The sequence below is a fragment of the Microtus oregoni genome, unplaced genomic scaffold, assembly GCF_018167655.1.
Source record: "Microtus oregoni isolate MIOR12 unplaced genomic scaffold, Mior012 000014F_ref0000157, whole genome shotgun sequence".
Classification (NCBI taxonomy): domain Eukaryota; kingdom Metazoa; phylum Chordata; class Mammalia; order Rodentia; family Cricetidae; genus Microtus; species Microtus oregoni.
The window spans coordinates 6,037,654-6,051,635 of NW_024543073.1; the positions used below are offsets into that span (position 1 = coordinate 6,037,654).

Genomic DNA, 13,982 nt, shown 5'->3' on the forward strand with positions numbered 1-13,982 from the left:
CAGTTAAATACTTTTTTATAGATATAAGAATTGCATTGGTCATGGTGTCTCTTCATAGCAATGAAGCAGTGACTAAACTGAAAATTTTTCATTATACATTTTTATTTTTGTTTAGTGTGTGTGTGTTTGAGAGGGGGGGTTTCAAGCCCCCCCCAAACTGCATTTGAAAGTCCTAGGATAACTTGATAACTTGCTGGAGCATGTTCTCTCCATCCATTGTGTGTATCACAAAGATTTAACTCAAACCATCAGGCATTGAAGGAGATATCTTTACACACTGGCCCTATTTTCATTTTTAAGTTAGTTAAAATTATCATTTTAAGTGATAATTAAGTTAGTTAAAGTTAGTTAAGTTATCATTTTAAGTGATAACTCTAGTTATCACATAACTCATCTAAGAGGTAATTCTTTTTAAATGTTCTTTTGAGTTGTTATGAAAATATTTATTTAGGTGATACCACATTGTATTCTCACGTATCAGGGATCAGAAGACAGATTTCAAAGGTAAAAAGTTAAGGACACTAGCGGTTTTACTATATCAGGTATACACTGCATCATTATTGCGACACTGGGAGTTTAGAAGGAAATTCTGAGGTTTGTGCATTTGAAAAAAAATCTTTCATGTAAATCCTTTTAAAGCAGTGTTGTTCTAATTACAGAAAAGAAATTACTTACTACTTGTATAAGACCTTCTGCCAATGGTGCTGGAAATGTGGGTCCCCCATAGAATTTCTGGCATGGGGCCTGAGAATACGAAGGCTAATTTTTAGCCCTCAAAAAAAAAAAAAAATGTTTCCAGCACATTTAAGCTCTAGAACGTCCTTTCTGCTGATCTATCTAATGAGATGAACTCCAAAGCTGATTCAAATTAACCTTTCCCTGACTGCTTGAGAATATCATGAGGGTTTCTTCTTTTGCTCTGCCTCTAGTGTGAGTTCAGAGACTTGAAAGCCATGTTATGAACCGGCCCAGGAAGAGAGCGATTGCGATATAAAGGAAGAGAACTGCACGTTAGAGAAAAAGATCGGGTAACTTAATTGAGCTCTCCCATCTCATTCCGTGAAGGCGCTCCTGGGCTCTGGTGATGAATGTGTTCATTTTGTATGATTTGCTTTGTGTAAATAACCCTATCAGCTCTGTAGCCCTCAGGTGGTGTGTATGCCAGGAGGGCTCCGGGAGTGGCTGCCCGACGCGGGCGCCCCTGGCACTTCCTAGGAGACTCACAGCCCTTTCTCTGCAGCTGTCATTAGAAGACTACTGGGCCCCTTTCTGAAAGAAGAAAGCCACCCATCCGAGCCCGCTGTCCCTTCCATTCCTTATTCGCTCTCCGCAAACCGCTCCTCCTTCCTACTCTTTCCATTGTGCTCTCTCGCCTGCACAAGACCTTCGCCTTCTTTGTAGTGAGTGGGAAGATTTACTTGAGGCTCTCCGAACCTTCGGTTGCAATGGAGCTGTATGGAAAGGTAAATAGAAAGGGGTGCCTTTGAGTGCTCAGCCAGAAATACGGGTTTTGTGTACTTTGAGGTGTGTGTGTGTGTGTGTGTGTGTGTGTGTGTGTGTGCGCGCGTGTGTGCGCGCGCGTGTGTTCGTTTGCGGTTGCTTGATTGAAGATCTATTCAATGCGGTTGTGCCGATGAACCGCTTTTCTTATATGCGTGACATCCATCGTCGTTTTCCCGCGTGATTGTTGAATAAAACTGTAAAACTAGTCCACTCAGGATATGCATAAACTTTTTGGGTTTAGGATAGAGGTAAGGTAAATGCCGGTTCGCATTGGAAATTAGAACAAAGTGCAGCGTTTCCTAGCCAGAAAGATACAGTCTGGCTTCCAAATGCGATACTGAGAAGAGGAGGTTCTGGTTTGGGATGACCTGGTGTCTCTTTTGCCGGTGCTCTGAGGAAATGGTCTGGCAGGCTGAGAGCGGTAATAACCGGTGTAAAATTGGAAAGGAGAAGGGAGGCTCCGCTGCCTAGAGCCGCTGTATAGACTAGCCAAAGGGAAGCGTGCAGGATATCTGGGAGTTGTAGTTCACAGTTTTCCCGTTTGTACAGATGCCTCTAAAGATTAGACTACAACTCCCAGAAGCGCAAAGGGTTCTGGCCAGTACGCCTGTGCCGAGTCAGGAGCGGACAGCTCCGGTGCTGATGTTGGAGCGGGCTTCAGAGCCCCACGCGTTTGGAGTGTTGCCGGGAGCGCGCGGGCTGTGCACGCTTGACCAGAAGCCCGGAGCAGCGCTGTCCTAGCAAGGGAGAAAGGACATTTGCCTACAATGAGACACGAGGCGCCCATGCAGGTGGGTCTTCAAAGAAAGAGTGGTCTCGGGAGAAATAGAGAGAGGGTTTCTCCAGTCGCTCAGGGGATGTCTTCATGAATGATACGTAGGATTGTTCAGTATCTTTTCGGGTTTAAGGAGACTGAGTGTGGAAAATGAAAACCCGAGCTAACAAAGTCAGGACAGACCATCTCTTGTTGGATTTGATGTCCTTCGCTTCCTAGGTTCGTGATAGTGGTGTAAACTGGAGATTTTTCAGTCACATGAATTAAGTGAGATTCGTTCAGAGAAGCAGTGTGTCTCCCAAGTCCTCTTTTATTCTATATATATATATTTTAAAATCAGAGTCCCAGTATCAAAGGAAAAGAGAAAACACATTTACTCTTTTATCTCAAAGCCCTACTATCCTTGACATATGTCTACTTAACTGAGTAGCTTCCTGTCAAGGACCCTCTTTCCGCCAGCATTCCAGTGTAAGGTAGCCATTCCCTGTACTCTCAGATTCCCCATTTTAATCACATCCTTGGGTTTACTCTTCTCAGAAAGGAAAAGTATCCCTGTTGGAGCTACTCACAAGTTATGCCTTTAAGTAAAGACCAATGTTGTTTCTTCTTTCTGTGCACAGCTGGTTAAAGCTAGACTTAAGTCTATGTTCATTAACTATGCAGAGTGAGCTCCTTGCATAACAGAAAGGCGTTTTTATGAATGGGTTGAGAGGAGAAGAGATCACTCCATTTGGAAAGTGTTGCCTCCCTTCCGAACCCAAACTCAGTTGCATACTGTTGGCAAACTCAGTGGCATAAATATTTGACAACCCAGTCTCAAACATTTCCCATGCTTTCTTCACGAATCAAGGGCTTTATACATCTGCTTTGATTTACTTTTTGTTTATTTTGTTACGTATACTAAGGAATCCTATCTGGAAATTTAGATGAAGGCATTATAGAATTTAATTATTTGCTGGAGTATTATATAATGGAAGACCTCAAATTACCTTAAGAGTTATTGAAAAACTTAATTCGTGCCCAGGAATAGTAAGTAGAACCTTTGTGTGGCATCTGATGTTTCTGTTTGTGACTTAGCTTTTTATTATAGACCCGATGCAAAATGAGTGTGGACAGACAATAAAGACTGTTGCAATCAAGATATAATAGCTTATGATAATTTCCCTCACTGGAGATGTTGCTAAGAGCCAACTAACTGATTTAATCATATTTGATGATAGGTAAATATTGGCAGGTGTCTTTAAAACTGGGTTATCACTCTTTGCTTTGTATACATTTATATCAAAATATTATGTGCTGACCCCTAAACTTATAGTTTTCCAAAATTGAAAAATAAAAAATAATCATGTAAATTAGAATTTAAAGTTGACTCCACTGATTTCTGTCGAATGACAAATAAAATAGTCATTGTATATTGATTTTATTATTCTGTATTGCTTAGACTATCCAAAAAGGTAATTAATTGTTGCAGATTCTATTAAATTAATGCTTTAGAACATATTTTAAATTATTGTGTATATATCCATCAGATATGTGCTAGGTCTTGTAAAGCTGAACTTCAATGAAAACTCTAATGGTAATGGCGAATTATTGTAAAAATTAGGTATTATGAAATCAATTTTCTGAGAGATACAGATGCTTTCCTATTTGTGATGTTTTTCAATTCACTGAGTTATATTTTTGGAATTTAAAACATAACGTTCCCAAAGCCAGTGTGAATTTATCCATTTTAAAAATTCAGATTTGTTAAAAGTATATTTAATTCAAGCACACACCTTGATTCATTTTAATAGATTGTTGCTAAAGTGATTTCTATCATTTTCAGATTTTTAAAATTGTATAGTAATTAATAGTATAAACATAATTTAGATTGTTTTAAAGCAGCAACTATTCTTTCAGGATCCCTTTTTCTAAACTAGAATCAAATTCCATGTGACTTTGAAACACAAAGATGCAACATTAGAAATAGTGGATATTCCTTTTTTTTCATTTCAAAGATTAAGCTGTGCAATCACTTGAAACAAATGTCTGAAATATTTCTTTACTTACACTTACGAAGGATGAGACACAAGGGAAGGCTCACTTTATATTTTCCTAATCTCATATATATATATATATATATATATATATATATATATATATATTTGCCTTTTTGGGGGCATTTAGTTCCGTTGCTGATTTGAAACAAAATGAGCTTTTGTTTTATTGGCTAGCTTCCTAAATACTATGATTTTTTTCCTGAAATAAAATTCTTTGGAAAAAATACACAATATCTATCACAAAGCATTTGATGTTCTTATATAGATGGCTTTGTGTTGAGTTCATTTGGAATTGTCTTTGATCCTAGAATATTTTCCACAGCATTTTTCTCCACAGAGAAAATAAGAAATTTCTTGTTTCTTGGAGTGACTACTATCACAATAATAAGTAATGACTACCTTACTTAATTAGTTAATTAAGGATAGCATTTGGTAAGCATGGCCAGTCGAGAGCATTAATGTGGATGGTAGTCATTTAGTCTTTTTATTCAACATATCGATAAATCCTGGAGGTCGAATGACATGGGGAACAGTAATGCTCACGATTGAGGGCAAGACTTTGAGAAAAAAATTAATACAGGAGCTGACTAAAAAATAACTCCAGTCCACTCAGTGCTTGCCTGCGTCAACCACAGAGCTTTGCATTCAGATGTCACCATCCCTGTATATATGTATAAACCCTCATATGCATGGCTATATTTGAGCCAAATATTTACAAATAAGTTTTAAAATTGTACAAGTCACCATTACCTATTTAAAAGCAAGGCAACTGGACTTTATTAATATTAGATAACTTATCTAATATGAAAGTGTTAAAATTCTGCCAGATTGATTCTATCTAGAAAGCTCATATCCTCTCTTCTATTATTCTGGTTTCTCCAGAAGATATAAATATATGATGTGAAGGATAAGAATTCTGTTGAGAAAAACATTGCTCATTCATTTGGTTGAGAAGAACGAAAAATATATTCGTTCTATTTTATGTTTATAAAATAAGTTTACATAAACTAAATATTTGTGAAAGGCCATTGTGTTAAAAGTGTCCTATCTATCTTTCTTGTAATTTCTTGTAGTTTCATTTTCTTTCTTATAGGACTAAAGTGAGATCCATTGTCTCTCGCTTTTAGAATTTATCTTGGTTCTCAGTTTTATCTGATAAAAGCAGAACTTTCTTATAAATAAGGGAACTTCAAACAAAAATGCATGCCGAAGGACTGGAACAGACTGGAAAAAACTGGCTAAAGATAAACCACAGTAAGAAAACAATGTAGACATAGGCCAGAGATGATTCCAAGGTGATCATAACAAGACAGTATTCAATACAAGCCTGTTATACATAAGCCAAGTGATAGTTATTGTCCAGATATTGCTGTTGTATTGGGAATGGAAAGGTTGTGACATTCCTGCATTTTATTATGTGTGGACGCCTGACTCTTTTCATCCTTGCAATGGACAGTTAGTTCCTATCCTTCACAGATTTTTTGCTGATGCTGGTGAGATAGTCTTCCCTATTTCTTTTTTTACTCATTCCTTGAGTATCATCTGTTCAAATAAAGGGAGCAAAGAGAATTATCATAAAGTGATAATAAACTTTGGTACTACAAGGATGGGTTCCCATTGCTAAGTTAAAGAACTTAGATTTATTATTTAGTTATTATTATTAGTCATTTCTCAGATGAGAACTGAGAGTTGCACTAATTTATGAGTATAGAAATAAGTATTTAGAGGGGAGTTTGATAGTATGTCTATTTAGAAAAATAGTACTAGACTCCCTTGTAGGGCCTCTGAGCTCCCTAAATGCAGGTTCATGGCCTGATGTACAGTACTAGTCATAAGTTACCTTCAGTGGAATAAGCCTGAAAGTCAAAAAAGGAAGGAAGGAAGAAAGGAAGGAAGGAAGGAAGGAAAGAAGGAAGGATGGAAGGAAGGAAGGAAGGAAAGAAGGAAGGAAGGAAGAAAAAAAAGAAAGAAATGGTTACCTCTGTAACATTTATGCCATTTTTACACCCATAGGCTTATCTTGCCCAACCAGTTTTGTGGCTTGTAAGACTTGAAGTTTTATAAAATTGGTAATGACTTTTCTCCTCCAGTAGCCTGAAAAGCGTCTTCAAGTATAATCAAAGCTAACAAGCAGGGGAACTTTCCAGTCAGTACTAGCTTGATTCCTCTAAGTCCTATGACTTAAGTTTGGTGTCCCCAGCAACAGTGAGTGGTCTTGTCACCAAGTTCTTGTAGACAGGGAAGAACAATGCCTATCACCTGCATTGTTCCAAGGCTTCCTGAGACCACCCATATATTATCACTGTGAACCTCAGGAATGACCCAGATCTCACTTTGTAACCCAGATAAGCCTTGAGTTTGTAACAGTTCTTTATCAGCCTTCCAATGCTGGCATTACAGATCATGGTTTTGGCTTTGCTTGTTATTCTTACTGAATAGTTCTCAGAATTATTGATGTTAGCTTAGAACAGCCCACTGCCTTCAGTTTTTTTTTTCTCTTGTTTTGTGTTTTATTGATTTGGGCTTTTAAAAAAACTCATGTTTCTTATACTTACTTTAGTAGAAATTTAGCTTTTTAGGGTAGAACTTACATCACTGATTTCGATTATTTCTCTTCTGCTGGTAAATATAAGCATTTAAAATGATAAAACTTCCTCTAAGGATTTACTCTGAGCTGACTCACAAGTTTCTGAATGCATTATTTGATTGTATATTATTTCAAATTCTTTGTTCATTTTTTAGAGTGTCCTAATACTTGGATTTACAAATTTCTTTAATTTCCATAGGTTTATAAATTTTCTGGATCTTGCATTGGTATTGACGATTCATTAAATTTTACTTATATCACATTTAGAGAATATATTCTTTAAGATTTCAATCTTTTGAGAAACATAAGCCTATTTTTAGATCAATATGAAATCTAATATTGACCATTTTGTCTTTATGTGGGCTACAGTTGTAAAATGTAGTATCTAAATGTTAGTGTGGTCATCTGTAGTGTTATGAAGATTTTCTACATCTTCACTGAGTTTAAATATACTTATTATAGCAGTTGTTGATATATAGATTTTCTAAACTTGAAATACTGTTATTAATGATTTGCCCTTTTTGATTTTGGTTTTAGTGTTCATATATTCTAAATCTAAATTACTAAATAGACACACATTTCTTGTTGTTGTGTCCTCCTGAAGAATGTCTTGATTTGTTTCTGTCCAATATCCTTCTTTATTTATGGTAATATATCTTATCTTACTATTTATCGTTAATGTAGATGCTGTTGCTTTTCTGGTACTTATATGCTATGCATGTATTTTCATACTGTTGCTTTCAACTTTTATGCTTTTATGCTTACATGTCATATGATTGGTATCTGTTGGGCCTCACATTTGTATCTAGTTTGAAAAATCTCTGCCTCTTATTTATAACTTTGAATCATTTCATATATTGTGATGATTTATGTTGTTGGATTTAAAGCAATATTTTGCTATTTGTCTTATACTTTGTTTTTCTGTTCCTCTGATATTCCTTTTTTTACCATCATTTTACTTAAATTTCTTATGTATTTCTATTCCTTTGTATATGTTTTTTTTAATGTGGTCCTTTTTACTTTTTTAGTCTTTATTCAAAAGACTACACAATACAAAGCTAAACAATCAGCTTTGACTTTGTATAATATCCCCAAATACTGTATAGTGAATTTGCATGATACGGTTTCATATATATTACACTTGCACTTATTATAATTTTAGCTTTAAACATGTAGTTTTTTCATTAAACACACATACACACACACACTTCCTTGTCACCTATTCACCATGTCTAGTATTCCTCCTATTGATCTGAGTGTCTATGTTGTATTATTTCCTTTCAACTTTCTTTAGTTTTACGTATAGTATGGACTCTGTCAGCACATTTGATCAAGCTTTTTTTTTTTATGTGATGTGGGGTGGGGTTTTTTTTGGTATTTTTTTCCTGAATTTTTGAATAGGAGTTTTTAATTCCTATCAAATTTTGTGTTTATTTTTTCTCCCTTCCAGTGCTGAATTTCAGTGCATTATTTCATTGTCTACTGACTCCATTATGTTGTGAAACCATCTGCTCTTTTATTGTTGATATATATATATATATTTATATATAGCCATGTTTCCTTTGGTTTGAATTGAATATATTTCTATTTAGCTTTGATATGCATATATTTTTCCATTGTAATTTGTCAACTTAGAGGATTGAAGTGACCTCATCAGAAATGGAGATTTATGCATTACAACAAGTTAGAGAATATTTAGTCATTGTATCTTTATATATATATTTATAGCATCATTCTACTCCTTGTTCTTCTAAGCCTTCAGTTACATGTTAGACTTTTGATACTGACCCAGCAGCTGCAGAGGTTCTCCTTATTTTCATTTTCATTTTTTTTCTTTGTTGCATTGTATGATTTCTACGGATTCATCTTCAAATTTAGTGACTCCTCTGTGATCTATAGTGTTTGTTAATTCCAATACAAGAGTCATTCATTTCAGTCATTGGATTGTTCGACCTAGGCTCACAATTGGCTCCATTTAAACTAGAAACATGTTATGTTACGAACTAAAGATAAATGAACATTCTTGGGTTGAGAGATTAGAGTATTAGAAGAGTTTAATAGGACTCATTTGTAGTATTCAGAAAAAAACAAGAAGAATTGTGATTGTTTGAGTTTCTTATAGAAAATCTTTTATAGACATGTAAACAATAACCTTACCACTTTGATTATACTTAATAAATTTTGAGTGTGAATATTGATGTTTTATTAAATCTGACTCACTGTCTAATAGGTAACGGCCTTTTTACCCATGTTTTCAAGTTTCAATTCTATCTCCCCATAAAATTTCTAGGGGAAATTCAAACAACTTAGTATTTCGAAATGCCAGTAAATTTGCATAGTTACTGTGTATAAGCCCCAATGACATTCAAATGCTTCTGTAGAGTGAACACACCAATTTTGGTTCTTAATGAGATTAAAGCTGTCTCCCATCTTCAGAACCAGAATTTATTTCATTGTTCTGAAGTTTTACAAAATACACATACATTTGTGATGAGCACTTGTGACCTTCCGGATTTTATTGATGATATAAATCAGAAAGCAGTAGAGAAAGTAAAAGTAAAAGAGAAAGTAAAATTTTAAACTAAATGGTCTTAGAAATTCTTCCTAATTAATTCCTCACTTCAGAAGTTGAGGCAGAAAGTCCACCTCCCCTGACCCCACCTCTGTAGGCAGAGGGTGCTGCTCATTTGTTTCCCAGCTGCCCAGATAAAAAATAATCACACAGAAACTGTATTATTACAACATTGCTTGACCTATTAGCTCAAGCTTCTTATTGGCTAACTCTTATATCTTAAATTAACCCATTTTTATCAATCTGTGTATCGCTATGTGGTTGTTGCCTACCGGTAAGGTTCTGACTGGCATCTAGCATCCTGTAGCGGCTACATGGCTTCTCCTTGACACTGCCTACTCTTTCCTCCTCTATCTGCTTGGAATTCCTGCCAGCCCTATTCTGCACTGCAATAGGCCCAAAGCAGCTTCTTTATTAACCAATGGTATTCATAGTATACAGAGGGGAATCCCACACCACTCCTCTCCTTGAAGCCAGGGCTTTAAAGCCAGTCTGGGCAACATATCAGACTCTCTCAAAAAATAAAAGGAAAACTAAAGAAGCAAAGGAAGAAGAAAGAAAAGAAGGAAGGAGTGAGAAAATAAAAGAGAAAAGAAAAATTCCCGAATTACTGTCATCAGGAGAATTCTTCTGCATATACATAGTCCCCCAGTGCCACTGCCCTCATCCTAAATACCCTCCCATCCTGTGGTTTACTTCCAACACACAAGATAGATTAGCCTTTAAACTTAGAGCTGGCACTTCATAGGTAAATCTTATGTCTCCAACTAAATATTCACAATTACATTAAAGGCTCTCTATATTCACGATGCCTTTATTGCTTCAGTTTTAGAATCATATAACTTTATTTGTAGCAGTCACCCGTACCATGCTTTCTTTTAAGGCAGCCTGTAGATCACACAATCCTGTTGTCATGGCTCCTTACAGCTCTGGGCTGCAGAGTGTTTGGTAGGCTAATAGGCAGAGCAGTCCTGTGAAGTTTAAACTCTTTCTGACTGCGACTTAGTTGAATATCCTAAATCCTGATCCAGAACTTAAGCTGGCTCATGACAAAATATCAAAGGACCTTGTTAATGAAGGGCACCTGCAGACATGCTAGAGCGGCATCTCATAGAAAACTAGGAATTGGTGCAAGGACTTTATTTGTAGGGATGTCAGTGCCAACATTAAAAATTAAACAACATCCACAACCTAATTACCATCCTATTAGGGTGTTGGATGCCACTCATTGTTAAAGAAACTTCTTGTTACACTGAGACTTTGAGCCAACTTTGCCTTTGACGGCCGATGCTAGGCAAGGTTTGCCAGAACATGAAGAGTGTTGCACAGCTCCCAGGGGGGAAGTGGTGTTGCCTGTCTGCAAACTCTCCCTACAAGTCATCACTGTTCCCTGGATGTGTCATTGTGATCAGAAACACCTAAGTCTGCGTTGGTTTAGAGAATATGAAGTTCAGTAAGTGCACTCTCCTGCTGTGTAGAAGGGTAGTCTGTTCTCGCATCCCATTTCCCCACTGTGGCTCAGCTGGGCATCCCTCCTCCATGCTGTTTCCCCTGGCTTCAGACCATCACCATCATCTTAGGTGTCTTAGATGAGCTCAAGTGCTGTGTTTTGGTTTTGGCAGTCCACTCCTCGCTGGAGCTGCTTCTGTCCTCCTCCTTCTAGAATTGTTATATTTTCTGTTGCTGCAGCAAAAGACCTGGTGCTAGAAACTTGATGAAAACATGGTGTATTGAGCTCACATTTTAGAGGTCCAAATGCATGGTGTCGGCCTTTGTAAGCCCTCTAGGGAGGGTCTTCTGGCTGCATCATGAAATGCGGGATGACATCGCGATGTGAGTACATGTAAGAGTCAGAGGTCACTGGGTGAGATAGGAAACCAGAGCGATTCAGGGGCCAGGTTTGCTTTGGCTCCAACAACACGCTGTTGTGGAAATTCACCCAGGTCCCTTGATGATTCACGTTGCTCTCATCTGAGAATAGTGTTCCCAGTGATCTGTCTTGTACTAACGAGGTCCCACCGCTAAAGTTTCTACTACCTCAGATGGAGAACCAAGCTTCCGTCACAGAAACACCATCACTGAATTCATTGGGTTTCATAAGAGAAGATGTAATAAATATTAACCAGCTTTGATGGGAAACAAACTGTCTAGCCTAGCATTTTCAGGAAAACGTGCGGCAGTGATGCCAATATTTTGTATATACCTATCCAGTAATTTAGCGGCTGGGTGTGTGTGCATGGGTTTATACGCTTGAAATGTGGCTAGTGTAATTAAGAAACTACATTTTAAATTCTGTTTAATTTTAGTATAGTTTCAACTGCCATATGTGCTTAGTGGCTAGCACGTTGACTGGGAGAGCAATTGCCAAATAATTCATAGCATCAGAAAGGTGCTGAAGCAAATGGACTCATGACTCAAAAATGCCTTTTTTTCCCTCTCCTGAGTCAATGGTACTTTGAAGTGAAACAATGATGCTTTGGTAGATATTAAAATTATCACAAAGATGAGGAATTATAATCATCTACCCTAAGACACTTAAAAACAACAAGAAACCAATCTCTATTCTATACTGAGTTACAGATATGATTTATAGGTATATTATCCATTCCTTCCACGAGCATCCTGGGGTAGGTATTGTGTCATTTTCTCTTTATGTGAAAAGGAAAATTATAGCATATCAATTAGGTAAACCCACAAAGCACATTGTATGCATGAACATATTTCTCAGACAGTAAAACAAGTATATAATGAAGAAAACTAAAAATAAAATCAACTTCACACAGTTGGTAATTAACAGAATCAACGCCTCAACCTAGGTAGGATAGCCCATGTGTCTGTCCAGAAATGCCTTCCACATGCCCTTCTGGATTACTGTGCTTATCCCTGTCCCAGAAAATGGTCAGAGGTCAGGAATGTGTTCCATGGCACCAATTGCCTGGTTTGAACCCTGCTTCTATGACTTACCATCTGTATAAACTTGAGTACACTGTCTCATATTTCTGAAGCTCAATTTTCTCATTTTAGTAGGAATAAAGTACCCACCTCATGTTGTTATGAGGATTAAATAAGTGAACAATGCCTGCTACATTTTGAGCCATATGAATTGATCAGTATTATTCATTTTAAGGAGGCTGACATTTATGTGGGGATGAAGACATGATGTTATTAGATAAAATAGAGATGTGCTTGGAATTTTTTCTAGACTAATAATTCACATGTTCAGGAATAAGCCCTGCTCGGCCAGGTTGGAGCCCTCCTAACTGAGAGTACAAAGCTTCAGAGCTCGCATGCCCTGCCAGTTCCCCCTGTCTTGGCTTTTTCATGTTACTTTGTGAGATGTTTCCTTTGGTGTCTTTGATTGCTTGTGAATGCTGAGCAGTGACAAGCACCAGCACAGCTGGAAAGAGCTGTAAGATTTGCTGCTCTGTTTTCCAGCTGGGAATTATTGCCATGGATACCAGTATCAGAGGGGGATTGGGGAGCGTACTCTATTTGCCTCCTGAGTCTCTGACATCTGTTTCTGGCAAGGACAATACTGAGTGTGCTGCTAGCTTCGTATCAAATGGGACACTGATCCATGCCTGATTCCCCACAGATGGCCTCTGCACAAGATGCCAGGTTTGGCCAGAAGGACTCCTCTTCTGACCAGAACTTCGACTACATGTTCAAGTTGCTGATCATTGGCAATAGCAGCGTGGGAAAAACATCTTTTCTGTTCCGCTATGCGGACGACTCCTTTACCTCTGCGTTTGTCAGCACGGTTGGCATTGATTTCAAAGTCAAAACTGTTTTCAAAAATGAAAAGAGAATCAAGCTTCAGATTTGGGTAAGTGACTTTGAACCGACACTGTCCTTCATTCTGGGGGTGTTGGAGATTCAGGGATGCAAATGAAAACCATTGTGCTCTGTTCCTTCCCCATGGGGGTCTTCAAGCTGATTTCTAGCCTTCTTTCTGTAGAACACTGTGTTTCAGAGAGTGCAGGAATGCCTTTGAAGATATGGAGAATGACTTCTACCTGGCTGTCATGTGATGCTGTTCAGCAGCCCTTTAAGAAGAGAAAAAAAAAAATCAAAGCTCTTGATGTTGGTGGTGGGAACACTCAATGGGAGTTTGGTTCTGCCTTGATCTGCTTGACCTTGAACAAGGCTGTAACTCCTGTGGTCATTTTTGTAATATGTACTTAAACAGGCAATGCATATATATCTGACTTTTCAGCGCACAGGGTTCAGCCCGCCTTGTGCACTATACAAGAGATGATGATAGAACGAGGAACAAGTAGAGCTATTCCCTTCATGAAGGCCAGGGCTTCACTTTGAGTACAGTCTTTTTATACTTTACAACCTTGGTGTTTCAACTCTAAATACCATGTTTGTATACCCAAATAAGAGAAAGCACAAGAAACAAGATGCTTCGTAGAAGCGCCCCCCCCCCACAAAATTCTGAAATCAGTTTACTAACTTGCTGCTCTCTCAGTGCATGAAGATCAGAAGTTTCTTAGCCACATT

General features: G+C 37.5%; 1 protein-coding gene across 2 annotated transcripts in view; it reads left to right on the forward strand.

The window, feature by feature from the left end:
- Positions 1–1,169: 1,169 nt before the first annotated feature.
- Positions 1,170–13,982, forward strand: part of Rab3c (RAB3C, member RAS oncogene family) — a 189,993-nt gene continuing 177,180 nt past the window's right edge. Inside the window, exons 1-2 of one of the 2 annotated variants that reach the window (XM_041663264.1) lie at positions 1,170–1,463; positions 13,072–13,302. In XM_041663264.1, the coding sequence (XP_041519198.1) occupies positions 1,446–1,463; positions 13,072–13,302 (249 nt within the window). In that variant the 5' untranslated portion in view covers positions 1,170–1,445. Of the gene's footprint in view, positions 1,464–2,036; positions 2,295–13,071; positions 13,303–13,982 lie in introns of those variants that run through there. The other variant, XM_041663263.1, reaches the window with a different exon arrangement.